The sequence below is a fragment of the Copadichromis virginalis genome, linkage group LG19 (assembly GCF_057382275.1).
Source record: "Copadichromis virginalis isolate Kocher_CV1m ecotype Utaka linkage group LG19, C_Virginalis_male_GT1.1, whole genome shotgun sequence".
NCBI lineage: Eukaryota > Metazoa > Chordata > Actinopteri > Cichliformes > Cichlidae > Copadichromis > Copadichromis virginalis.
Window position 1 is genome coordinate 21905666 of NC_140636.1, and position 26396 is coordinate 21932061.

The 26396-nt window shown below is 39.9% G+C and overlaps 3 protein-coding genes across 9 annotated transcripts; 1 reads left to right on the plus strand and 2 right to left on the minus strand.

Moving 5' to 3' along the window:
• Positions 1-533: 533 nt before the first annotated feature.
• Positions 534-10278, minus strand: slc39a8 (solute carrier family 39 member 8). Its single transcript, XM_085441008.1, has 8 exons — positions 8114-10278; positions 7408-7570; positions 6289-6458; positions 6020-6142; positions 5137-5298; positions 3432-3639; positions 2836-3020; positions 534-934 (listed from the first exon to the last, which is right to left on the minus strand). The coding sequence occupies exons 1-8, from the start codon at positions 8336-8338 to the stop codon at positions 788-790; spliced, it is 1383 nt and encodes a 460-aa protein (XP_085297134.1). The 5' UTR covers positions 8339-10278; the 3' UTR covers positions 534-787.
• A 338-nt stretch (positions 10279-10616) lies between these two features.
• LOC146686017 (uncharacterized) lies at positions 10617-18335 on the minus strand. 7 transcript variants are annotated; one of them, XM_085441004.1, is made up of 15 exons: positions 18137-18335; positions 17680-17794; positions 17426-17470; positions 17156-17320; positions 16894-17048; positions 16457-16590; positions 16245-16365; positions 16000-16138; positions 15795-15899; positions 15621-15710; positions 15361-15506; positions 14791-14898; positions 11587-12253; positions 11031-11134; positions 10617-10877 (listed from the first exon to the last, which is right to left on the minus strand). In XM_085441004.1, exons 3-15 carry the CDS (start codon positions 17465-17467, stop codon positions 10772-10774), a joined length of 2082 nt encoding a protein of 693 aa, XP_085297130.1. In that variant the 5' UTR covers positions 17468-17470; positions 17680-17794; positions 18137-18335; the 3' UTR covers positions 10617-10771. The 7 variants fall into 7 exon arrangements, with proteins under 7 accessions (XP_085297130.1, XP_085297127.1, XP_085297128.1 ...); XM_085441001.1 differs by having other exon boundaries at positions 16457-16593; XM_085441002.1 differs by having other exon boundaries at positions 16457-16593; positions 17680-17797.
• A 638-nt stretch (positions 18336-18973) lies between these two features.
• On the plus strand, positions 18974-26381 carry cdkn3 (cyclin dependent kinase inhibitor 3). The gene is made up of 8 exons (XM_085441264.1): positions 18974-19058; positions 19996-20095; positions 20201-20256; positions 20364-20408; positions 21001-21223; positions 22354-22385; positions 22509-22612; positions 24242-26381. The coding sequence occupies exons 2-8, from the start codon at positions 20019-20021 to the stop codon at positions 24329-24331; spliced, it is 627 nt and encodes a 208-aa protein (XP_085297390.1). The 5' UTR covers positions 18974-19058; positions 19996-20018; the 3' UTR covers positions 24332-26381.
• Positions 26382-26396: the final 15 nt, after the last annotated feature.

Below are 26396 nucleotides of genomic sequence, written 5' to 3' on the forward strand. Positions count from 1 at the left end.
CTGAAAATATTTGAATGCTTTAACTTAACAAAGACAGTGAAGAGAGATGGGAAATGAGGGTATTTAGAGGATGGATAGGGGAGCAGACAGCCCAGCTAAACAGGAACCACCACTGAAGGCATTTTCTCCCATGTCTTATGTGTCCTAATCACTCCATTGTCAGGTCACCCTGAGGATAATGAAGAGAGCTCATAAAAAAGTAAGAAAACATATTCTGATAAGCTTTTTTGTTATATGTCTTTGTCCAGTGGAGCATAATAACTAGGTTATATTGTGCTACATTAATTGCTGTATTAAAAGAGTTGCTATATCAATCACAGTTCAGTCTTGGTGTAATTATCATTCAGTTAAATCCCTAAACGAGAAAGGGCAGCGAAAAGAAATCTGCACGTTTGAAATACAGCCGCAGCAACACAACCTGGAAAAGGTCAGAGAGGTCAAACATTTTCATTTTCCTGCCACAAAGGGAAACAAAAAATTTGGTTTACAGTGTAGCACTGAAAAGGTTAAAAAATAAAATAGTTCACAATACATGAAGGCTGAAAAAATAATTTATTGTCTCCTTAAAATACATCTAGATTTCATACATGACGATGTAAAGGTATTCCCTTTTTATGGAGTAAACACTTCCACTATATTGATTGTACAAAGGTAGAAAAGTATTGTTTTAACTTTTAACATCAGGATTTCACTTTAAATTTACTTTGCAGTCCAGCTCTGTGAGCTGTGAGCAGAAACAGAAGCAGCTCGAATCTATTTTTATTTCCAGCTTGTGTCTCTGTGTCCTCTAGCCCAGGTTGATCTCTCCTGCGAACATGGTGATCAGAAGTATGATGGTAAACCCGGTTAGCAGCCCTGCATTTTGGATCAGGAAGAAAACAATCTTCGTAGAAGTTTTTTTTTGTTCCCGTGCTATGCTGTCCATCTCTGGGAACTGAAATGAGGAATAGCAATTAGCAAGGTTGAGGTTTAGATTTGGGAAGCAACAATATAAAAAGAAGAAGTGTAAATATTCAGGTTTGTATGGCTACAGTTATATTGTTCTCATGTGGTTCATATGAAACGAGGGAAGTTTTCTCATTGTTAACAAATTCCATGAAAACCAAAACTAAATAAATTGCCCTTCTTAAATACGTTCCTTTACATGAAACAGCTGAAGGTTTGAGTTGATTAACAAAACAGGAACAAAAACAAAGTTCTTCACACAACACATTGTACTTATATTACCAAATACTGCAGTGAATATTTTTATTTCACTGGCCTTAATTAACCAAACTTAAAAGGTAGAAAAGGCACTGACAGCTTACAGAAATACAGGAAAATATAAGGTTATTTGGTGCCATACACATTTCTGAACCTTTTAATTAAATATGTATTTTTGACTTAATTTTAAACCTACACTTGAATATTACCAGGATACTGCTATATTTGCTGGCCACTTTATTAGGTATTAGGTGTTAGTACCAGTTCAGCGTCTTTTTCCTTCAGAAAAACTGGCATAGATTCAACAAGTTGCTGGAAACATTCCTCATAAATTATGGTGCATATTGACATAACAGTATCACACAGTTGTAGCTGTACAGCTGTACATCAATAATATGAATCTCCCATTCCACCGCATCCTAAAAGTGTTCTGTTACATTGAGCTCTGACTGTGGAGCACATTTGAGTACCGAGAACTCACTGTTTTGATCAAGAAACTAGTTTCAGAAGATCTGAGCTTTGGGACATGGTGCATTAACCTGCTGAAAGAAGCCATCATCAGAATGGACACACTGTGGTCATAAAGGGGTGGAGATGGTTGGCAATAGTAGTCTGCCATGTTTAAACAATGCTCACTTGGTACTAAGGAGTCAAGAAATGTTCTCCCTCACCTTCCCATGTTTTCAAGTTGTATATGTGCACAAACTCACTGTTTTCAAGTTGTTAATAGTTGTTTCAAGTTGTTGACATGCTCTTCCAACCAGATTTTCCTTTCTATTGTCCAATATTGGTGAGCCCACACAAAATGCAGGCTCAGTTTCCTGTTCTTTCATTTTGCCTTTTGTTTCTAAAGACTATCAGAGATGCTCTTCTGCATACCTTGGTTTTGAATTACTGCCACCTTACTATCAACTTGAAGAACTCTTAGCATTCTCCTCTGATTTCTGATATCAACAAGGTATTTTATTTTAAATGTTAGAGATGGTTGTGGAGGAAAATCCCAGTAAATCAGCACCTTCTGCAAAACTCATACCATTGAAAGTAATTTAAATCACCATTCAGATGCTGGGTTTAAACTTCAGCAGTTCTTTTTTGATCCTAAATGAATCAAGGTTAACGAGCAGCTGAATAGCTGTACCTAACATAGTGGTCACAGAGTGTAACTGACATATATTATCATATTATATAAGCTGGCATACTGAATTTTTTATCAAACCATCCACAGCTGACAGTCTCTCCAGTATCTGCTAAAGATAGGTCCAATATGTTCTCTACTTTTAATTCACATGAAATGTTTGTCTTAATGCACCATTTTGGTCACAGCGTGTTTGAACAGGAGGAGTGTACACAGAGTTTACAGGTATCAGAGGCTTCACACAGATAGCACACAACTTTTTCTAGGAATAACACTGATAAACTCAACACGAGCGATTTTAAGCTGAAAAGTTGTGCATTGTAAAACAAAGACAATGGAGCTGAATGATCATAAAAAACTACATGCAGACAACCATGAAACCCATCAGTAATTTAATAGAGTGGAAGCCTCGAACATGTTGGGGAAGTCCAGTGACTGACTAAATAAATGTTGGTTCTGCTTTTTTTTGTATCTGCCATCAAGAGAACTCAACTCACCATGTCCGCCAGAGCGATATACAGAAACATTCCTCCTGCAATGGCAAAGATCGCATTGGGGGCAAAGTTGCTGCCGAGCAGGATGCCAAACACAAGGCCGATGTAACACGACACGGCTGACAACAGGTTGAAGAAAATGGCTTGCGGGATGCTCATTCCAGCATTCAGCAGGATGACGAAGTCACCTTGAGAGGACAAAATAGCTCTTTTACACAAGCAGATTGAACATTATACTTAAAGCAACATTTTTTCTTTCTGTCTTGTCTGTTAGTCACATTTCCCCCTTTAAAGCGAGCTACAGTATATTTCATGAAAAGATTTATTTTCATTTTTATACCCAGAAAGCAAGTTTGAACTCTAACTGTAAATATATACATGTTCCTTCCACTCATGTCTTTTCTGAAGTTTTTTAGTTGCAAGTCATATTTTCCATTATTTCTAAGAACATGTATTCTTGGGGCACTTCTGCAGCTTGTCTCTACATGCCCATAGATACAGGATGTACAGGCACATTCAATGCAAAGTTTGGCTGCACAGCAGAGTTTGGAATGACTCATGAGGAGGCTGAAACTGATTTTCCGCTACATATCACTCACCCAGCTCATGGGGAAACTCCTCACACACGATGGCAGTGGATGTACTGAACCCTGTCAAGACAGACACTGTGAAGGAAGCGCCGATAGCCAGACCATCTATGAAGTTATGGAGTGCGTCACTTAGAGTTATCATCCACGCCACAGTCTTGATGCTGCGGATGCGCTGGCCCCGCAACCAGCGGCACATGACATCAGGCACCTCGGCATCCTGGAAGAGTGGCAGGAGAAGTTACACATACACGGCTACGACTAATGCCAGATTGTGTTTTGATAGTGAGTGTGAAAGACAACATGTAGCTACATCACATACTTTCACAGTGAGAGGAAAGCACATCCTCTTTCAATTCTAAGGTTTTATATTATCATGACACAATAAAAATGATCTTGTTCTAACAGGATCAGATAAATAGAACCTCACATGAATAAGAACACAACAACAACAGAACTTATTATTATTATTTACAAACCTGCCATAGTCTTTTGAGGAAATGAGGATAGCTATAAAGTCATATCAAAGACTAAACACACCCACCAGGAAAATGCTGCCCCCTGTTGGTGAATGTTTCGGATAATTATAAAAAGTAAACTAAGCGTTAATATAGTTTGACATCTTAGTTTGGAATGTTAAATTCTGACTGAATTATGATGCTAATGCCAATGTTGTTGCAATCCACTGTAAAGGATACACACAAATCTTGATATTAAACGATTGCATCCAGTTCTTACGACATTTACCACAGAACATGGACATGATGCTAAATGAATGTGTGTTTCTAAGAAATTTATCAGCAGTCCTATTAATAGTTGGATCTCAAGGTTGAGCGATAGTTACACAGTCATAGAAAGAGTAACGCAGCTAGAAAGTCCAAAAATAAAGATGGTACTAAAGGCTTTAATCATGAAAGAGTCTTCATCTTTAACCCACAGAATAATACTGATTAATTGAAAACAGGAAATATTTTCTCTAAGTGGATGCACTGCATTACTCACACAACTCCTCGCTTACACATATAATGGCACGCGTGCTGTTAATAGGAAACCTGAGAACATGCGGACACAAACAGCGCCTTTGGGATTTGATTAAAGACATTCTGCAGTAACAATAAACCCCTTTTACTAGCAGTGGGCACACAAGGAGTCTTTGTGCTCCTTTGACAATTCCAGCGTTTAGACCGAGGGGAAAGACCTGAAGCTTGGTTTCGCTGCTCGGTCCCTTCTTGTCATCAGCAAGTCTGTTTGCTTGGCCTCCATATGGCACAAGAAATGTTGTTAAATATTAACAGACACGCCAATCAGCCTGAAAACAGCTCAATAAACGGCTCCAGGAAAAAAACTATCGCTGTTTACTTATTAAATATTTTTAAATATTGCCTACCTTTTCAATTTATTTATGCATATCACACATCCTAACAGCATATCATGATTGCTTCCTGTGAGGTGTGTCTTTTATAGCAAAATTTGCTGGACAGCAAGTCTCTATCAATCAAACACATGCTGTAGATATAATTTCAACGGAGGTTCAGTAGATTGACAAGCTTATCATAAGCTGATAAAAACAAAACATTTGAGCTACTCTAGATAAAATGTCTTTGATTATAAAATTGATTGTTCCAAAGGTTGATGTGACCTAGAGCTGATACCTGTTGGCTTCCAAACCTGCGCAGTTTATTCTGCTGTTAAAGAGCAATCATGTGTCAAATGTTACCTGAGAAGTTTCCATGTTTGTATCTAGGATTGGGCTGCTCTTGTCTGTAGCGACGGTGGTGATGGCAGTTAAAATGATGGAGTCCTTTGTTGCCACCACGTCTCCGTTGTGGATAGAGTTTTCCTGAGATGTCTCTGAAAGTGTGAAGTGGCTGTGGCCGTGCTAAAAAGACAGACATCAAATTCAGGTTAAAGAAGCCTTTTCCACTTCAGGAACTTAAAAACACATTACATTTAGGCTATTTTAGGTGTTTACTTGTTATCTGTGTCATGATTTATGGTTTTGGTGGGTTTCCTCATGTTTTCTTTTTCTTCTAGTTTCGATTTTGCATACTACCGCTTTGTTATTTTCCACATCTTTTCTCCTTTTGTACAACTTTTGGACTGCTCTTTGAACACTCTTTGAGTGATCATGTGTGGATGACCCAAAAGATAAAGATTTCAGTGTTGGACTTTTGCCCTAAATGTGCCCTAAATATACGATTACTCGTGCTAAACATGGGCTGGGTTTCAAATAATAAGGTCAGCATGCAGTTAGATCCATGAATAATGAGACAATGACACATTTTTTATTTTGCAGATTTGCCTCACTACATCATCATAGTGTATTTTAAAACAGTCAGTCTAGTCACTGTAATGTGCACATACTGCAGAAACTGTGTCACTGTCCAAACTGTAAATGCACCTAATTGCTGTGAACTTCAATATCTCGCGTGTCATTTCTGATAAGAAATTATTTATGTACACATGACTACCTTGAAGTGTTATTAGAGTGATCAAATTATCCAATAAAACAGACATACTCAATGTCAGATGTAAAACAGGCGGGAATGAGAACATTATAGTTCTTTGAACCTGAGAAACTTCCTGCACTGTTATCTTACCTCGTGGTCCATCCGGAGGCATAATTTCAGTATCTTTTCCACAAAGAACAGGAGGTAAAACCCTCCAAATATTGCAGCTGCATTTGTCGCATAGTGATCCACTTTAGGATCAAACCCCAGGGCCTATGGAAAAAACGAGAATGTCAGTGGTGCAGAGAAGACTTCTAGAGTGTGTGTGTGCATTCATAGGTATTATTCTATGAAACAATTAAACATCTCTCAAAAAACCAGTGACAAGCTTAATTTTACTCACTCATCCATTTACAAACCTCTGGTATGAGCTGAAGAACAGCATTAGAGAAAAGCGTCCCGATGGCCAGACCAATGAAGTAGGTCAGCACTTTGGGGAAATAAGGCTTCTTGATGAACGGGATGAGCAGGAGACCAAGCAGGGATGCCAGGTTGATCACAGTAACGGCCAGAAACCCATAACCCCACACTGTCACGGCACAAAACGAAAAGAAAAGGTTCTCGAGAATTCAAGGTTTTTACTTCTTTCTGGACTCTTAAATGCAGCCTCGATACCTCCAACATACCTACTAAAATGGGGCCTGGCAATGTGACAAGAACCTGGAATGTGCAACCTGTGAAACACTGCAGTATTAAACCCTAGCTAACCAAACTCACCTGCAGAAATAAATATACCTTCTTAAATGCATTTGTAACACCATCTGCAAATGTGTGTGTTTTATTGTTTTTGAAAAATTGCCAGTTTTTTTTAAAAGAACTTCAATAAATGTGCCAGACATTGTTATTAGACCAGCAATAATGCTATTTAGTGAAATATGACGATATAAGTTATTATTTTAATGTGGGCACAAATTACTTTTCTTAAATATAATCTAATGGTGAATAGATTTTCTTATTTTCAGTGCCAGGCCTCTTTTATTTCGAGATTTTAAAACATACTATTACTATTTATTTGCCTGAGAGAAATTCTTCTCAGGCCAGCAGAGGAAACAGCATGATTCGGGAACAATATGCTGAACAACAGTCACAGTTGGCTATAACTGTGTCAACAGCACTGAGCAGGACTGTTGATATGGCCGATATCTGCGAGGTCAGTGGCTCCGTGAGTCCGACAATGTGGCGCGTTATAGCTTCACAACTACAACATTCTTCTTCTGCACTGTCCAGCAGGAATAAATTATTATTACCATTCTCAAACCATCTCTAAGCAATCAGAATCAAGAATGTCCCACATTTTCTTTATCAGGGTCAGTATAAGAAAAAAAACCTATCAACAGCAGCTTTAAAAATCATTCGCCATAAATGGGACTGTCCACAAAAATTTTCTTGACCCAATTCAAGTAAACAAGCAAACCCTGGCAAATTATTTAATTTACAGAGGTCTTGACAAATAGACACGTTGGGATGATTTGGCTCACCAGAGTAGTCCACATGAAGCAGTTCCTCGGGGGCAATGTAAGGGCAGGAAGGCAGCAGCACCTGGGTCAACACAGCAGGGCAGATCTTCTCCAGATGTTCCACAGTCAGCTGACTGACATTATTGTAGCCAAACTGGGATAAGATCTGCTTTGCAGAGAGACACTGAGGGACAGAAAGTTGTTATTAGACATAATTTTCATGCATTTAAATATAAATGTACCGGCTTCTTTTCTGAAGCCCTTTGTGATGCATGTACTTGGATATGCTGTGTAATTAAAACTTTCATTATAAGTGGCAGAAGAGACATGCAGTAAAGAAATATTTGAAGACAATTCTGCTCAGTAATGAAAGTTTAAGGTCATTTAGAGTCTTTTTAAAGGCAGAAATGATACCATATGGCACATGGAGAAACTTTGAGGACTTGAGTAAAAATGTAAAAAAAATAAAAAAAATAATGATAATAAAAAGTAATAAAATAAAGGTTAAAATGTTCTATAATTGCATATATGGGGGTAAGAAATGAGTAATTACACTACAAGACTACTCATATATCATTGCTACACAATATTTCAAGGATTACATGCAAGGTCAAATAGTGTGTGGTTGTAAGCCCCAGAGAAACATTCTTGGTCGTAAGCAACTTTAATGATCAATAACTTTAAATAATAAAAACTGCAGTATATAGGAAATAGAATACGTTTGTACCTCTTGCTCTTCCAGTGGATTTTCCTTACTTATTAAGTCAGATCGTCTGGCTGAGATCAACAGCAGTAAATCTTCAAGATTCGTTGTTGTAATGGAATTATTTTCACTATAGTAGTGGATAATATTCTCCAAAAACGCGTCTCCATCAGTGACATTCCCACGCACACTCTGGGAAGTTGTGATAAAAGCCAAGACGCACGTTAGAAAACATATGAGGTTCAACATTGTCTACTTTTAAGCGATGTAGTTTCTACTTTTACGCGATGTAGTTTCTTCTAGTGGACATAAATCTTTTTTCTTTTTTTTTCTTTTTTTACTTCTGCTTTACTCAAAGCATTTCACCGATCCTCCAGGAAATAAGAATTAGGCTGTCCGTGGAAACCGCACGCAGCGCAGAGGCAGATCCATTCCAGGGTCGGAGATATCGGGGTTTTATCCAGTTGCCTAAATTATTATAGAGGTACAATTTCCGCTGCGGTGCTCTGAGTAATCTGTGTGGAGTTAACGAGGTTCAAAGATCAGCCATGAAAGGAAAAAACGGAGGTGGAGGTCGACAGCGTGCGCTCACTGTTTGAGTACTTTCTTTTGTGACTGACTTTCTCCCCACAGAGCCACACAAACACACACGCAAGAGGGGAAAAATAGTGTGTTTCTGTCTCGGTGACTATCTGTGTGAGGTAACAGTGAATTGTTAGAAAGCGCATGCGGGATATCTTACTCAGAGTTGCTCAGCTCACAGCTGTGGCCCCGTCCTTTTGATCAATGGTGAAACAGCTGGAGGTAAACATAAACATATGATTTGTTTTTGTTTTTTTAGGTATTTCTGTCGCCCTCCGGTGGCATCTGATGAACAACGCAGGATACAGGCAGTAAGTTTGTAATATGTAAAAAATTACGAGTGATAGAATACTGCGTGAGCCACCTCACTTTAACACTGCTTTAGTGGTACAGAAAAAACATTTGTGTTGTGGAGATCTGGAGAAAGACAGCTGGACTTTTAACTTGTGGTGCAGTTTATTTATCTGAATTTTCCACCTACAATTTCAATAAATGATAATTTGTTGTTAGTTGTGTCTGCCTCTCTATCCTCTACCACATCTTCAAACTGGGAGAACTTACCAATATAATTTGTTACGACATGGTTTCTCATTCATCCTGGATTTTTTTTTACTATACAGTAACTAAATAATGGGTACAGTTGTTAAAAAAACAAGAATTAGGTGCAGAAGTTGAGATTTTTATGTATTTGAACTCAAATACACTCATAACTCCGCCCACTAATATTTGGTGAAATGTCCTATAACAAGTTGCACCTTCATCAGATGCTTTTTGTAGCCATCAACAAGCTTCTGACATAATTGTTTGGATATTTGATCATCCTTCTTGAAGGAATTGAGATCATTTATTTAAATTGGTTGGGTTCCTGGCATGTACCTTTTGGGAAGGCCATTCTAGAAGCTTAGTGTTAGCCTGCTTGATCCATTTCAAAACCACTTTTGATGGGTTTAGTCATGACTGTCATTTTTGTCCAAGTTTTAAACATCTAGCCACTGATCTAAGTAAAAATTTAATGCTTTGGAGGTAGTTCTTCTTAGTCGTTATTCCCTTCACCTTGTGCAATGTACCAGTACCACTGGAAGCAAAGATCTCAAATTTGGACTCATCAGACCAAAGCTCAGATTTCCACTGGTCTAATGTCCATTCCTTGTGTTTCTTAGCCCAGACAAATCTCTTCTGCTCTTTGCTTCTCCTTAGTAGTGGTTTCTTAACAGCTATTTGACCATAAGGGCCTGATTCCCCCAGTCTCCTCTGATCAGTTGCTGTAGAGATTCCTCTCATACTGGAACTCTGAGGCATTTCTCTGGGCTCTAATCTGAGGTGCTGTTAACTTGCGATTTCTGAGGCTGGTGACTCAGATTAATTTATCCTCAGCAGCAGAGGTGACTCTTGGTCTTCCTTTCCTGGGGCCATCCTCATGCGAGACAGTTTCATCGTAGCGCTCGATGGTTTTTGCAACTGCATTTGGGGACACATTCAAAGTTTTTGCAGTTTTACGGACTGAATGATCTTTAGTTCTTAAAGTAACAATGGACTGTCGTTTCTCTTTAAGTAGCTGATTGGTTCTTGCCATAATATGAATTCTAACAGTTTTCAAATAGCACATGAAGCTCATTAAGAGAAGGCCAAGGGTTTACAGCGCTGTACAAGACTTGAGTAAAAGACCACAGATATTAGCAGGTCAGTGAGAGTTGTTTTCTTTTATGTAGTAAAGGACTTTAGGTAAATATTAAAGTAAATCATTTTTTAAGCTATGCAACCTGTTTAAATTGTCTCATTGGGACCATTAAAGTCTTTCAAGCATGAAATCCTGATGAAACATCTGATTATTGCTGCTTTTTGTTTTTTCTTTCTCTTCCACAGTGAGTTGAACCTGGGCTTAAGCGTGATCCTGCCCACATAAAAAAGTGTAATCCTGAAAAGACAAGACATAAAGAACAAAGAGTTCTGCAGAGCTCAATCAAGCTTTAATTTAACATCAAATCCAAAAACAGTCCCTGATTGTTAGTTGCTCATTGCTCATTCATGCACTTCACAACTTTAGAGGCCTTGTGGAAAAACGCTTGTGCTCAGGTTTTGGATTTTTTTAAATGGCAGTTATCAAACAGTGCTGCAGGGTCCCTCGCTGTCCTCACTGTCATCCCACAATCCTCCACTGCTCGTGGCTGCTGCTGCATGGTTCACTCGCTGCTGAGCCAGCCCTGTCCTGAAGAGATGGGAAATGTGTTAGGAAAGTCAGCTTAGTGATCATATTTAGATTCATTCAATCGCAAATAATCGCAGTGCAATTTCCCCGAGCATGTTTGATCAACTTGCCTTGGAGAAAGGTTCACTGGTATCACATATTTCATACTCTTACCTCAAATTTTCTCTGCTCGGGTTGAAATTCTGAAAGTTTTGCCTCGCTGGAGCCTGAATCGGAATGAAACCTTGCCTGTTGTCTTTCTCTGGGGCTGAATCAGCCTGCGTCATGTAGACACGTGAAGTGCAGGTATATATTAAAGCATTAACAGGCTGGAGAATCAGTCATGTGGAGATACTTCAAATTAAAACAATTCTCCACCATTTCACGATGATGCCTCAGATGACTGTCTTTAACATCTGTTTAGGTAAGACACCCAAACAAATTGACAGTTCTGAATGATTTGATCGATGGTCTGACTATTGATATTGATATATTCTCCAACAGATTTTCTAAATGGCAAAATCGTTAAGACATTATAGAGAATTTTCTCATCCCCTATTTGATCGAGGTCACTATGTGCAGAATATCAAAGGTTGTTTTGATAGCATTTTCCACATAAATAAAGAATAAGATGATCTCAGTGGGAGCTGTTGCAGCACTATACCGCCTGGAAGGGACAAACTCTGCAAAAAAACAGCACTGAAAGGTGTATTAAATTAAAAGTGAATACCTGCTTTGACGGATCATCCCAGATTGGCCTGAAGGCACTTTTCGGGTGAAGAGGAGGCGATCCCTTTCTAACGCTGACTAACCTCTTCCCGTAGGAGCTGACGAGACACGGCGTTGGCCCGTCCATGTGGGGTCCTGATGGGTTCCTCAGAGGAGGGTGAGGGGTCAGTCTTGGAATCTGCCACCTCAGACACACAGTCCTCTCTCTTGGTGTCTCTTTGACCTGCTGCTGCTGACTGTATGAGGGCTTTAACAGCACTGGCACCTGGCTGTCTTCCTCTTCATCCTCCCCGCTGTTGCTACCGGTCATTTCTCTGCGCAGAGTGCCATCAGGGCTACATGAGGTGACTGAGGAATAGTCAAAGGCAGAGGTGTCATCGGGGTCTGTCTCACAGTCTTCCAGGCTGTGGTTCGTGCGAGGTGCCTCTAGCTCGTTGGTGCCTTTCCCCGTGGGCTGGCTGAAGGTGCCCTGGCCTGAGTCGCTGTTGTCTCCCCATCCTGCTGTGTCTGGAGTGAGGAGGGAGCAGTAGGCATGTCCACAGTCATGGGCCGGCTGGTTCAGGAGGGCTCGGTCTCTTCTCACAGGGCTGCAGGACCAACACTCCACACGCATTGACTGGCAGCCATTCACGCCATTGCTGAGGCCGACAGCTATCTGCTCTTCTCTGCTGGCAAAAGTAATAAGATGACCCCACCATGACATCTACATCCACTGGAAGAAAGCACTCTGCGTGGTACTCATGTAGAGTGCTCTAACAAGATTTTTTTTCCTTTGTGTATTTCCCACAATGAAATGTTTCAAATTATCAAACAGATTAGACATTAGACAAATATGACCTAGACAAATGACAAAATGCTATTTTTTTAAAGAAAAATTAAGAGAAAAAAAGCTATGCAAATCTACCTGACCCTATGTGAAAAGATTATTTCACCCTAAACCTAATAACTGGTTGTTCTACCCTTGGCAACAAGGACTTCGATCAAGCATTTGTGATAACTGGTAATAAGAGTGTCACACGACTGTGGAAGAATTTTGGCCCACTCTGATACAGAATTGTGTTAATAAAGCCACACTGGTGGGTTTCAAACATGAATAGCTTGTTTACATCAAGCCATGTCCACTGGGTTGAAGTCTGAACTTTGACTAGGGCACTACAAATGTTTCATGCTGTTTTTGTTGTTGTTGGTTTTGTTTTTTTAGCCATTCACAGTTGACCTGCTGCAGATTTCATGGTTCCATCAGCTGATATTACAGTGGGGCAAAAAAGTATTTAGTCAGCCACCGATTGTGCAAGTTCCCCCACTTAAAATGATGACAGAGGTCAGTAATTTGCACCAGAGGTACACTTCAACTGTGAGAGACAGAATGTGAAAAAAAAATCCATGAATTCACATGGTAGGATTTGTAAAGAATTTATTCGTAAATCAGGGTGGAAAATAAGTATTTGGTCACCTCAAACAAGGAAAATCTCTGGCTCTCACAGACCTGTAACGTCTTCTGTAAGAAGCTTTTCTGTCCCCCACTCGTTACCTGTATGAATGGCACCTGTTTGAACTCATCATCTGTATAAAAGACACCTGTCCACAGCCTCAAACAGTCAGACTCCAAACTCCGCCATGGCCAAGACCAAAGAGCTTTCGAAGGACACCAGGAAAAGTATTGTAGACCTGCACCAGACTGGGAAGAGTGAATCTACAATAGGCAAGCAGCTTGGTGTGAAAAAATCAACTGTGGGAGCAATCATCAGAAAATGGAAGACATACAAGACCACTGATAATCTCCCTCGATCTTTGAAACCAAAGTAGAACTTTTTGGTATAAACTCAACTCGTCGTGTTTGGAGGAAGAAGAATACTGAGTTGCATCCCAAGAACACCATACCTACTGTGAAGCATGGGGGTGGAAACATCATGCTATGGGGCTGTTTTTCTGCCAAGGGGACAGGACGACTGATCCGTGTTAAGGACAGAATGAATGGGGCCATGTATCATGAGATTTTGAGCCAAAACCTCCTTCCATCAGTGAGAACTTTGAAGACGAAACGAGGCTGGGTCTTCCAACATGACAATGATCCAAAACACACCGCCTGGGCAACAAAGGAGTGGCTCCGTAAGAAGCATTTGAAAGTCCTGGAGTGGCCTAGCCAGTCTCCAGACCTCAACCCCATAGAAAATCTGTGGCGGGAGTTGAAAGTCCGTGTTGCTCGGCGACAGCCCCAAAACATCACTGCTCTCGAGAAGATCTGCATGGAGGAATGGGCCAAAATACCAGCTACTGTGTGTGCAAACCTGGTAAAGACCTATAGTAAACGTTTGACCTCTGTTATTGCCAACAAAGGTTATGTTACAAAGTATTGGGTTGTATTTTTGTTATTGACCAAATACTTATTTTCCACCCTGATTTACGAATAAATTCTTTACAAATCCTACCATGTGGATTCATGGATTTATTTATTTTTTCTTCACATTCTGTCTCTCACAGTTGAAGTGTACCTCTGGTGCAAATTACTGACCTCTGTCATCATTTTAAATGGGGGAACTTGCACAATCGGTGGCTGACTAAATACTTTTTTGCCCCACTGTAAGTCTTCCAGGTCCTAAAACAGCAAAGCAGCTATAGACTGTCATACTACCACCATCACATTTGACTGGCTGGATGATGTTCTTATTATGAAATGCTGTGTTAGTTTTACACCATATGTAACAGGACTCAGATGTTCCGAAAAGTTAAACTTTTGCTTCATCAGTCCATAGGACATTTTCCCAGAAGTCTAAGGGATGATCAAGATGGGGTGGGGTTTTTTTGGTTTGTTTGTTTGTTTGTTTGTGTTGTTTTTTTTTGGGGGTTTTTTGGGTTTTTTTGGGGGGGGGGGGTTTGTTTTAATAAATGAAAACATCATTTAAAAGCTAATTTTTGTGGTTATTTGGGTTATCTTTGTCTAGTGTTAAAATGTGATTGTTTGATGATCTGAAACATGTAAGTGTGACAAATATCTAAAAAACAAACAAAAAAAGGAAATGAGGAAAGGTTCGAATGCCTTTTCACAGCAATGTGAACCTGTACAGTTTAAAGTAAAAACATGCAAAACATTTTTGCAGATAAATGCCACTGAAATAGGCTGTTGCTTGATTTTGAGCAACACTTTGTGCCACAGCTGTTCTCGTGCATGCTGTATTGTCTGACGTCCGATGCGGGTGTCACTGACCTCTGAGCAGCAGCGTTTGACTCTTCCCTGGCCTGCTGAGATTCTCTGGTGTGCTGGCTCCTCGTGCAACAGTTTGCAGCAGAAACGCCAGCCCCAGCATCAGAGGTGCTTTTTATGCAAAGAACAAGTTTACTTGCAAAACTCTAAATGCAGACAAATGCAGGTGGAGCTATTGTGCTCTTCTGTATTTTCTCACACATATAATGTACTGTGTTATGATGGAAAAAGTTTCAGATAATGAGGTCAGCATATGTGGAATCCCTGTGAGTGAAAAGCTCAAAGCACTGCACCAAATGCTTGTTTCTAGACAGTTTTTCTACTCATGGAGCTTTATCGTGTGAATGACAGTGGATATCCTTACTACGATCATCTCGGGCACATAACCACAACCACCTGTTTACAGCGGGCAGCCAATAATATTTTGAACTATGATTCATGCAAAACTAGTCTAATAAAGTCCAAAAATAAAAACATGGAGATGAAAACTAGCAAATAGGTCCTCTGTGAGACTTCCACATCAGCAACCCAAATCTGAAACAAATAATCTGACATCTTTGATAATGCTCTTACCTTTGTCCAGCTACTTCTCCTTCTTCCCACCGGACGTCTTCCTCGAGAATTACATGACAGCGGGATAAAATGCTCCTCAGAGCTCGCTCAGTTCCCAACAACAGGCTGCAGTCAGGATGCTCTTTACCAGTCCACTGCAAGAGGTTCTGGAGAAGGAAGAGTAAGCTGTCAAGTCAAATCCTTACTAAATTAACTTAAATTAATACACTGAAAGTATCTGTAGATCTTCAAAACTGGATTTGCTCTGGCTGCTGACTCACCTGAATGTGACTCAGGTAGCTGTGTATGCGCGCGACAGGTGCCAAAAGCAAGGAGAGCAGTTTCATTTCCTCTCTCTCCATCTGGCTGCCCTGTAAAACAAGACACAAAGCGTCTTTCTGGTGTCCTTGGTGGATTTTAGCTGAACAATGTTAATGGTAAATCTCTTGAAATACCTGCAAAATTTGACTCTTGTCAGGATGATTGAGTCTCTTGAACTCAAGTGAGAGGAATGACGCCAGGGTCGTTGTGTATCCGAGGTACATGTCTGAAAAAGCTGTCTGGACAACACAAATGAGGAAGAATATGAAAACCTGTGTATCAGTGGAAATGAAAGATAGACTTAAATCATAAAAACGTCACAACAGAACATAGGCTTACATCGTTGTGGCCAATAAGCTGCACCAGGATGTCTCCAATCAGAGATTTCCAGTGTTCAGCTGATAACCGCTCCTGCAGTGTATTTCTGAAGAGCAGATGGCGCTGTAACAGCTGCTCCACAAACTTCAAATAGGTCTGACTGGATCACAGAAAACACACACGCATACACAGAATCTTTTACCACAAATGGAAACTTCTGTAACTCGCAGTGGAAAAAAGGGTCACAAATCCTCTCCAGCACTTACTATGGTTCTGCAGTCATGTGGTGAGCCGGTGGGGTCTTGTATTTGTCATACAGCTGGTTTAAGGTTGACACATATTCCCACTCAGAGTGCAGGAGCTGCATCGTGACCTGATGGCGTGCATCTGTAAAACCCAAAGAAAAAAGAAAAGGATGATGAATCTGCAAAATCAGAAGAAAATACTCTGCATCTATACAAGTGACGTGTGAGCTCACCTGTGCCTTCACTGAGACCAGCTTTGAGGCCCTGCAGGAAACAGTGAAGAAGCAGTTTTCCTCTGGACAGACAGGCAGGTGGAGCAGATGAACAATCACACTGACGCTGTACACGCTGCGGCTCAGCTGGATCGCTGCTGCACAGCAATGAACAAATGACAGCATTTACTACTTATAATCTTACCTAAAAATGTTTACAGTCTCTACTGTGCATTCACATCATGAATCTAATTGCTTTATAACTCAAGGTTTGCAAAACTGGAAAAAGGTGTTACTCCTATGGATAAAATGTTGGAGAAATGAGCTTGCATTGACTAATAAAGGTCCAAACGACTCATGAGGCAAAGATGAGATGTAAGGATGAGGTTAATGATGGACTGTTCGAGGCTAAAAATCATCTGAGCTGTGCTTTAATGATACCATGCTGAATTTTTTACCGAGGTATGTCAGCAATAGCAATGCATTCTTCCAGGGTCGTGGTACATGTGTACCTTTCTCTTTGCTTGGATGTGGAGCTTTTTCCATCCTGCTGAGGTCTGTGTCTGTTGCTGTACAGCTGCACGATCTGACACCTCATCACACTGAGTTCCTCCTGTAGTTGACAAAGCACTGACGCTGAGCTTTCGATCTAGAAGTAGCTGAGCATCATCACTTGTGGAGAAATATGAGAAACCCTTCGGGTTAATTTTTAAGTCTTACCCTCAGTGAGTCGACTAGAGCCTCCAGCCTTAAAGCTTTTTTCTGACAGCTCCTCCTGTTCTCCTCCAGCTCCTCTCTCAGGTATGTGTCTCCATGTTGGATCTGACTGAGCTCCAGCAGAGCGCTGGTGAACCCCGACTTCAGCTCCGAGACCATGCATTGTAACTGGAGGGGATGACATAGTATCGTCTAAACGCTATTTTGGTCATCAAAGTTCAACTAATATGTCTCACAAATCCAGGCTGGCTGATGAGGGAAGGTTCAGCGTACCTTGGAGATTTCAGTAACAAGCTCTGCCTCCTGAGGCTTCATGACCTGTGCAGGGAGACAAACACAAACACATTAATAATCAGTGTGTTTGCTGACACTCACAGTCATCTTTCTGATTTACATAATCCAAAAAAACTCAGATGGAGACCAAGCACGCAAGTCAATCTATCTCTCTTTCAGCAAACTAAACCTATTTTTCTTATTATTCAAAGAACCTGATTTAATAACTTCTGCGTCTTGTTTGTTTGTGGTACCTGCTCAGATGTTGCCCCTGCCAGCAGTCCCTCTGCTAAGGAAGTGGCAAGCCAGCCAAAGAGCTCAGCCCTGCAGGGGAAATGGCTGCAGGAGCCAAGATCCCTCCTTATAAGTCTGCTGACAGAAGGAGAGGCAGGGATCATCAAAAAAAAAAGACAAATTAAACATGCATTGGATTCATTTTTTAAATATCAAATAAACCAGATACGATCACTTTATTATAGAGATTCATTATAGCCTTATAATTATTTCTAATTCTTTGAAATAATGCACATCATGGGTTTTTTATTCCAGGATGCCAGACTGTGATTTACAGAAACAAAAAAAAATTTAAAAAAAATTATGAACACATATACATGTTAGGGATGTCCAAACATCAATCAAACCACTCACAATACATGAGAGAAAAGCTGATTATTGAAGCAAACAATGTAAAAGAAGGCTAAAGCAGCTCACCTTAGTCAGAGCTCCTCAACAGTGTTTCTTCAGACATCCGAAAGAGGTCCAGTAAATCCTAAAAACCTCCAGGTCTCCGCTTTTCTGCTGTTCTAACGTCAGAACTGGTTTGCAGCGTGAAGGGTCGTGAGGCTCTGTGTGCTGCTCTGTGCAGACAGCAGATGTCCTGCGTGACGCTCAGTGAACTATGAAGCAAGTGTTGCTTCATAGTGGATTGCCCGTTTGGTGCTGTTGTGCAAATGTGCTCTGTTTTTCAATTTATTAAACATATTTAAATTGTTGTAATGCCTATATTTTATTGGCATGACACTTAAATATACGTCCAAGGGTTTTCAATATGTAAATGGAAAAATTACAAATTTTTATCTGTTTGTTCATTTAAAAGGGACAATAAAGTTTGACATAGCAAAGAGCACGAAAATGTGTTTCGCGCACCTGGCTGCCACCTGGTGCCTGTTGTGTGTGTTTTACAGTAAGTAAATAACAACATTTCCTCGTTAAATTGATGCAGAAATTGGCGCACAAGAATTCACCACAATGCAGAAAATGGCCACAATTTCTTTTACCTACCCCATTGTGTGTACAATACATTACGAAAATACGCTTAACTGAAATATGAACATTAGTATGGGAATATTATATGTGTATATACTGTACACCCCACCCTGTAAGACCCAGTCTGTTTAATTCTAAGAATATCCGATTTTGTGTCATTTCTAGTCGTATGTTTATTCCGCCCGCCTCGATGACTCCTCTAGTTAAATCGAACGCACAAGCCCCTGTTTTGTTTTGCACTGGGGTGTGGCCAAGGGTCATTGCTCGAATCTGATTGGCTGCGTGCTTCATGGAGTTTTTAAATTGTTGCAGCTGCCGACAGACTTACAGGGCTGTCAAAACAGTCGCGAGGAAGATCGCGTGACTGGTGAGAAATCACGACACTACTCCGATATTCTGAATACTTACTCACAGACATGTATTTCCTTAAAGCTACGGAGCTTTCTGTTTATTTTGGGCGACAGTAAGATGGTGGTTTTATTTAATTTTGGTCTTGTTGTTATCGTGTTCTGATATGAGCTGCACAGCTAGCGTTAGCTGGGTTCGATGTGAAATAAACCGTCAGTTCTGATAATAATGTTCATAATAAATCAAACTCCAATATTTATCGGAAATTTTATACCTGCAAAATATTGGAGAATCAAGTGTGTAGATATTTTGTTTACCTTGAGGCTGAAGGATTGGTTTGAAGCCTCCTTAGAGAATCATATATCAGAATAAGAATACTTTATTAATCCCTAAGGAAATTATATCCACACATTAACCTGACTTCTACATAAACCTCTTAAATGCCTTAATAATGGCAGGCCTAATATCAGGGCAGTTGCATTGTGTTTGAATATCATTTACTTTACATCATCATTGGCAGTATGACTTGACGTGGAGATATATTTTTTGTTAATAAAATGGTCAGAAAAAACATGATCATGCATAGAGTTCTGCTAAATGATTACACACATTTATTACCTTTACTGTGGGTTTTGATAATGCTCAACACAGTTAGTCACCACCTGAAAAAAAATCCATTGTGACACTGGAAAACTCTTCAACTAAAAGCAGGGAGCCTAGCCTTTTTGAAAACAAAAAAACCTACTACAGCAAGCTTGTTATGGCAGTAAATATATTACATTTTGGTATTGCAATGGAAATTTTTAGTAATCTCTGCATGTCTGACATTACAGTGATGTGAATTTATGTGGCGATTATTCAAGACGGTATAATTCATGATATATTGTTGAATATTATCAGGACCGGTAAAGTGTCAGTTGCCAAACGTAAGTAAACTTTAGTGTGTCGCTTCTCAGCTGTTTAGGGGGGGGCTGAAGAAATGAGGACAAGCGAGTTTGACTCTTCATCTGAAGATGAGGTCGGAGAAGAGGAGCTGACTCCACTGCACATCTCCTGGTAAGTTTTGATCAATTTAAAAGCTGTGTGGATGTCTACGTGTTCTTGCTGACATGGACACAAACAAATATCACCCTGCTAATATTGGTTTTCATTGGTTTTAAGGTTGCCGCTATCCATAGTAGGGTGCCCGCAGTTTCTTGGAATATGTGCACTACCAGGTGAAACAATTTGTCTACTGTATTTACTGCATCGTATATTGAATTTTGGTTTTTTTCTGACTTTTTTTTGTTTTTGCTCTTTTTTGTTTTGTTTTTGTTGACTAAAGGTTGCAAATACAAAGAAATCCGCAGATGTCTGCAAAGAGATATTGGTAAGTTGGTGCTGATCCTGATTTTACCAGATGTAATTAGCATTCACAAGCAGATGTTTGAATCTAACCACTTAATTAAGAAGCAAGATTTCAACATATATTTTAAATGTTGAAAAATAGTCTTTACTGTAAGATGTAGAAAACCTTGACTTTGTAATAATAATTAACAATCCTTGTTGTCATTGCACATGTACAATAGTATTGAATGCAACCCTGTCTGTGCAAAAATCTGTCAATTTAGAGCATGTTGAGTATGTTTTTTTTTTGAGTCAAAGTCAGTCAGTAAGTGTTGTCATCTTATACAGCCTACAGTAATTAACTGTATAGATACCTTCTAATTAGCGCACATTAAAATTTTTATAAAATACTAGAACTGAACTCACCAGAAGTCAAGCACAAACTTGATAGTGGATGCTTTTTTAACTTTATGCAAAACATTTTATTCGCTTAGCTATCTGATTTATGATTTCATTTTTTCACAGTATTTTATAAATAGTATGTTTATGCAGAAATTAGCCTTAAGTGGTGGAAAAAATGTGGATAACCTGGGGTTTTCCCGTTTTACAAGAGAAACTTCTCTTCTTGTTTACAGAGGAGCTCCAGAACCAGGGGGTGCAGGATGTGTTTGTTTTCTGCACAAGAGGAGAGCTTAGCAAATACAGGGTTCCCTCACTGCTGGAGGTCTACCAGCAGCGGGGCTTCAGGGTTCACCACATGCCTTTTCTAGATGGAGACGCACCTGAGCTGAACCAGTGCTGCCAGATCCTTGATGAGCTGCAGATCAGCCTCAAGAATGACAGGAGGACGGTGATCCAGTAAGTCAAAACTGAGTTCAGTTTAATGTTCCACACAGTGCGTGATGTCTACCTGCTAATTAATACAGACAAAGCAGAGAGGAGAGTTAGCATGTAGTACTGTGCAAAAATCTTAAGATTTTTTTTAAAATCTTTTGCTAGTAAAATGGGGGATGTATTAAAATGTGAAACATGTAAACACAACAGAAGAGGAAGAAAACAGAGTTTGTACAATTTGAACAAGCTCGAAAGTCAGTATTTGGCGTGACCACCTTCGTTCTTCAACACATCCTGAGCTAACTTGAGGAAAATATCTTGTTTGTAGTTTCATGAAGAGTTCTCCAGGCTTCTTGTACAACATTCAAAGCTCTTCTTTCGATGTTGGCTGCCTTTGGTTCCATTGTGTCAAGATGATCCCACCCTGCTTTAAAAATGTTGAGCTCCAGGCTCTGTGGAGGCCAATCCATGACCGATGGTGTTCCACTGTGTGCTTTTCTATCCAAGAATACTTTTCTTGCTATGGATGTGTATTTTGGATCATTGCCTTGTGTAACGTTTAATAGCTGTTTCGGACTCACCTTGTTGGTGCAATTATGTTATATTTGGCATTTTCTGTAGATATGATGAAAGAAAACCTTCTGAAAATGTTCAGGTACAAGGACTGGATTCAAAACGAGTGAAAAAGAAGCACTTTTTACACATGACCAGGGTTAAACAGAGTTACCTACAAAAGCAGATCAGATTGGATAGTAAAGAGAGGTTTTTGTGTCGCTCTATAAAACCAGGAGATCTGAAGTGAGCAGAGCTTTTACTGTTGTTACTAAAAGGCCCCTGAGAAGCTCTCCACTCTCCCAGAGAGCTTATAAAGCTGCTCGCTAGGCAACAGGAGGAAACTGGTTGTCCTGAACTTGTATGATATGAGTGGGTTTTAATTTTAATGCTGAGAGGTATCGCTACCACAGTATTCCCTGTCCAATAAAGGACACCTTGGTATCATAAAACTTTGAAGTGCCAAATGGCATCATATCACCACAAATACATCTGTTTTTAGCTCCTCGGGACACCTTTCATTATACAATACAACAGTTTTTTTTTTCTTTAGCTGTCAATTTCATTGGATTTTGTCATTTTCCTTTTCCCTATCTCCTCAGCTGCTACGGGGGCCTGGGACGCTCAGCATTAAGTAAGATTATTATTCTTTTATTTTGAAGTTTTCTATCGAACATTCTCTGTCCAACATTAGAAATGTCATGTAACCTAATTTAATGTCACTGCTCCCATCACATGGCTGTTGTTTGCCCTGCAGTCGCTGCCTGCCTGCTGCTTCAGCTCTCTTCCACAATGACGCCAAACAAAGCCATCGAAATCCTCAGGCACCACAGAGGAGGAGGAGCAATACAAACAGTGAGGGTGAGTCGCTGCTTTTCTTCCTCTTCATCTGTAGTTTTTAAGGGGTCATTTTGCTGCTTTTGTTAGTTTATTATAAACTCGTGTTTTTGTTGGTTTGTACCTTGCAGAGACATTTGATGGTCTAAAATTGCTGCGATTAATAAATTAGATTAGAATAGAATTTTTTAGCCCTGCGACAGCCTGGCGACCTGTCCAGGGTGTATCCTGCCTCTCCCCCTAAGCGGGCTATACAGACAGCTGGGATAGGCTCCAGCCCCCCTGCGACCCTGACAAGGATAAGCGAAAAGAGAATGGATGGATAGAATTTATTGTCATTGTACAGGCACAACAAAATTGTAATTAAAAATTACCTCTAACATCAAAACGCTCAATTGAATCTGCTCGAGAAAAGAAAAGCATAAACGTGGAAGAACTGCATGTAAAAAATGGATGTAGCTACTGAGCCTCCAACCTCAGCCTCAGCTTTGGCAGATGTCGCAAGCAAGCGGTGGATCTGATGAGAAACTGTAAATACTGTTACATACCTATATGAAAGCAGTTTGCTATTCACCTTATTCTAAGTCTGATCATTCACTGCTATGTCACTGTTACTCTAAACAGATTGCAATAAGATCTGTAACTAGTGATTAAAACCAGAACCTCATGATTTTCAGGTAACTTGCTGCTAGAAGAGTCTTGGGGATCTAATTTATAAATGGAAAAAAAAAAGAAAAAATGTTGCTTATGTAAAATAATCAATTTACACCCAACTGTCACTTTATTAGGTACAGCTTGTTAGTACCTGATATTGGGTACTTGCAACGGACCCCTTTGCCTTCATACCTGTCTTAGTTCTTCATTCATCAGATTCAACAAGGTGCTGGAAACACTTCTCAGAGATTTTAGTCCACATTGACACAGTTCCTGGAGATTAGATTGACATCTTGTGACTATGGAGGCCATTTGAATACAGTGAACTCAATGATATGTTCAAGAAACCTTTATAAGACACTTTGTGACATGGTGTCATCCTGGAAACACTCATTGGAAGATGGGTACACTGGTCATATAGGGATGAACATGGTCAGTAATAATTCAGGTATGAAGGGACTCAAATTGTGCCAAGAAAGCGTCCCGTTCACCATTATTCCACCGCCAGGAGCCTGTACCACTAATACAAGGCAGACTAGAGCCATTCTTTCATGCTGTTTACCCCAAATTCTGACCCTACCCCAGGAATCTTGCAGCAGAAATTGAGATTCATGAGACCAGGCAACATTTTTACAGTCCTCTCGATGTGTGAGCATGTGTGAATTGTAGTTTCACTTCCTGTCCTGCTGAGAGAAGTGACATAAAGAGAAGTGACAAGTGTGGTCTTCTGCTGATGTACACTGTCAGAGATGCTTTTCTACATTCCTTGGATGTGGTTATTTGATTTGTTTTTGTTTTCAGTCTATTCTCTGTAAACCCCAGAGATGGCTGTGTCAACTGCCAGTCAATCAAAACACCATAAATTATAAATAAAGCCTCTGAATTCATGAAGAAAGTATCATCACAGCATTATATAGTCTCTGATTTATTAAAACTTTAGTCTTTCTGTTGTGTGATCCCTAATTTTCCATTTACCAGCATCTTTTTACTTTTTTGTAGCAATACAACTTCCTTCACGAGTTTCGGGAAAAGTACACAGCCTACCAAAGTGAAAGTGAAGCTCGCTCGGAGCGCTCGGTGTCTCGGTGATTACTGCTCCTTTCTACAGAGCTGGAAAAGTCTCGAGTTCCTCAAGCTTGCTTGTTTGCCAGTGATGCTTTCCTGATTGTGTGGTGGTATGATTATATTGAGAAATGCACTTTAGAATGAACACTGTAATATATTGCTTTTTATCATCCTCATTATAATTAATTAAAGACTTGATGAGGAGATACTGCTTTATGTTATTAGATGGAAAATGTTGTTTCATTTATATTGCAAATAAAATAATGGTGTGTGTTAGAAGTGCTATGTCAGCTGGGCAATATATGTGTGTACTTTCCAATGGTCTTTTTATTTAAGGGGAATAAAACTGCACAACAGCTTTTCAGACATCAAGTCTGTCTCTAAATGTGAAGCTTATCAGTTATTTCTAAAATTTCTAAGTTACTTTCTTCATTGAAACCAGAAATTACTCAAATGGGGTCTTTGTGAACTAAATCTAATGATAAAATTAGGCTTGTTTGTGGACAACACTTGCTGCCTTTTTATACTTATAATAATAATAATAATGGATTGAATTTATATAGCGCTTTTCAAGGCACCCAAAGCGCTTTACAATGCCACTATTCATTCACTCTCACATTCGGTGGAGGCAAGCTACAGTTGTAGCCACAGCTGCCCTGGGGCAGACTGACAGAAGCAAGGCTGCCATATTGCGCCATCGTCCCCTCTGGCCAACACCAGTAGGCGGTAGGTGAAGTGTCTTGCCCAAGGACACAACGACCAGGACAGAGTGCCCGGGGATCAAACTGGTGACCTTCCGGTTACAGATACGCTTCCCACTTTGAATAATTACAAGTCTCGCTCCTTAGAGGCAAAATATAAAGACATGAGGGCTGTCTTAAGGTTTTTTGTTGACATTTGCATAGAAATAACACTCCAGTCCACATTAACAGAGCAGGATAGTTTATTTAGATTTAAATAAACAATTTCCTAGATGTAATTTGATGTGATCGAACACATAAAAACTTCTTTATTTGAATGTGACAAATGATAATCCTTTTCCCTGATAAATTTACATGTTAAACATGACAATAAATACTCTAACATGAATGAAAATTTTTTTGCAGTGGCCTAAAACATCAGTCTAGATTCTGATTCTGGAGATGAGCGATACTGCAAGGAGTGCTTGATATTCTGAAGAATTACTAAAAACAAGAAAAAAGGTCAAATTGAAAACATGAAAAATAAAACGTTGGATCTTCTAACAATGTGGAATATTTGGCGTTGAAATTAAAACGCACAACGACAAAAAGAAATTCAAAGGTACATTCAACAGTATGGCACATCAGCTGATGTCGATCAAAACTTGAATGCCGAAAGGAAAGAGGAGGATAGTGTTCCTTCCTAACGGTGAATACATTAAAGCAGCGGTCCCCAACCCCCGGGCCGGTACCGGTCCGTGGCCCGAGAGAGTTGAGACTCTGGTGTGAAATGTATGGTTTTCAGGGTTTTTAGCGTTATTTTGTTATCATTTTTTTTGTTAACTGTTTTCCTGGGTCTTTTCACGTGTGTTATGAATAAATCTGTTTTCAGTACCGGTACTAGTTTTTTGTTGTATTTATCCGCGACACCTTAAAGGCCGGTCCGTGAAAATATTGTCGGGCTCAAACCAGTCCGTGGGAACCGCTGCATTATAGTACTGTTGAGTCTACCTTTTATTTACAGATACCTGCAAGGACGGGTCTACAGATCACACACATGGCGGTCCACACTTAAGAAAACATATCAGCAATAGTTTGACAGGGATGCATGGAAACAATACATCAGATAGCTTGAAAGGTGATAACCGACAACCAGACTACTACCGTCCTTGTGCGACACGTTTCGTTAACATGCACTTCAGCCCTCAAAGTGTCACGTTATAAGACCTTCTGCATCTGCGGGCAAGAACAAAAGTCTGTTTTACACTCCGCTGTTCATTTTAGTCATGGTAATGAGTCACGTGGCAGGTGTAAATTGGCTTTTAAAGCCCGGGATCTTATTCACAGAAAAAGCTAATGCAGTTCAGCACACAGCTTAGATTCTCACAGATAAATGCACACCTGAAAAT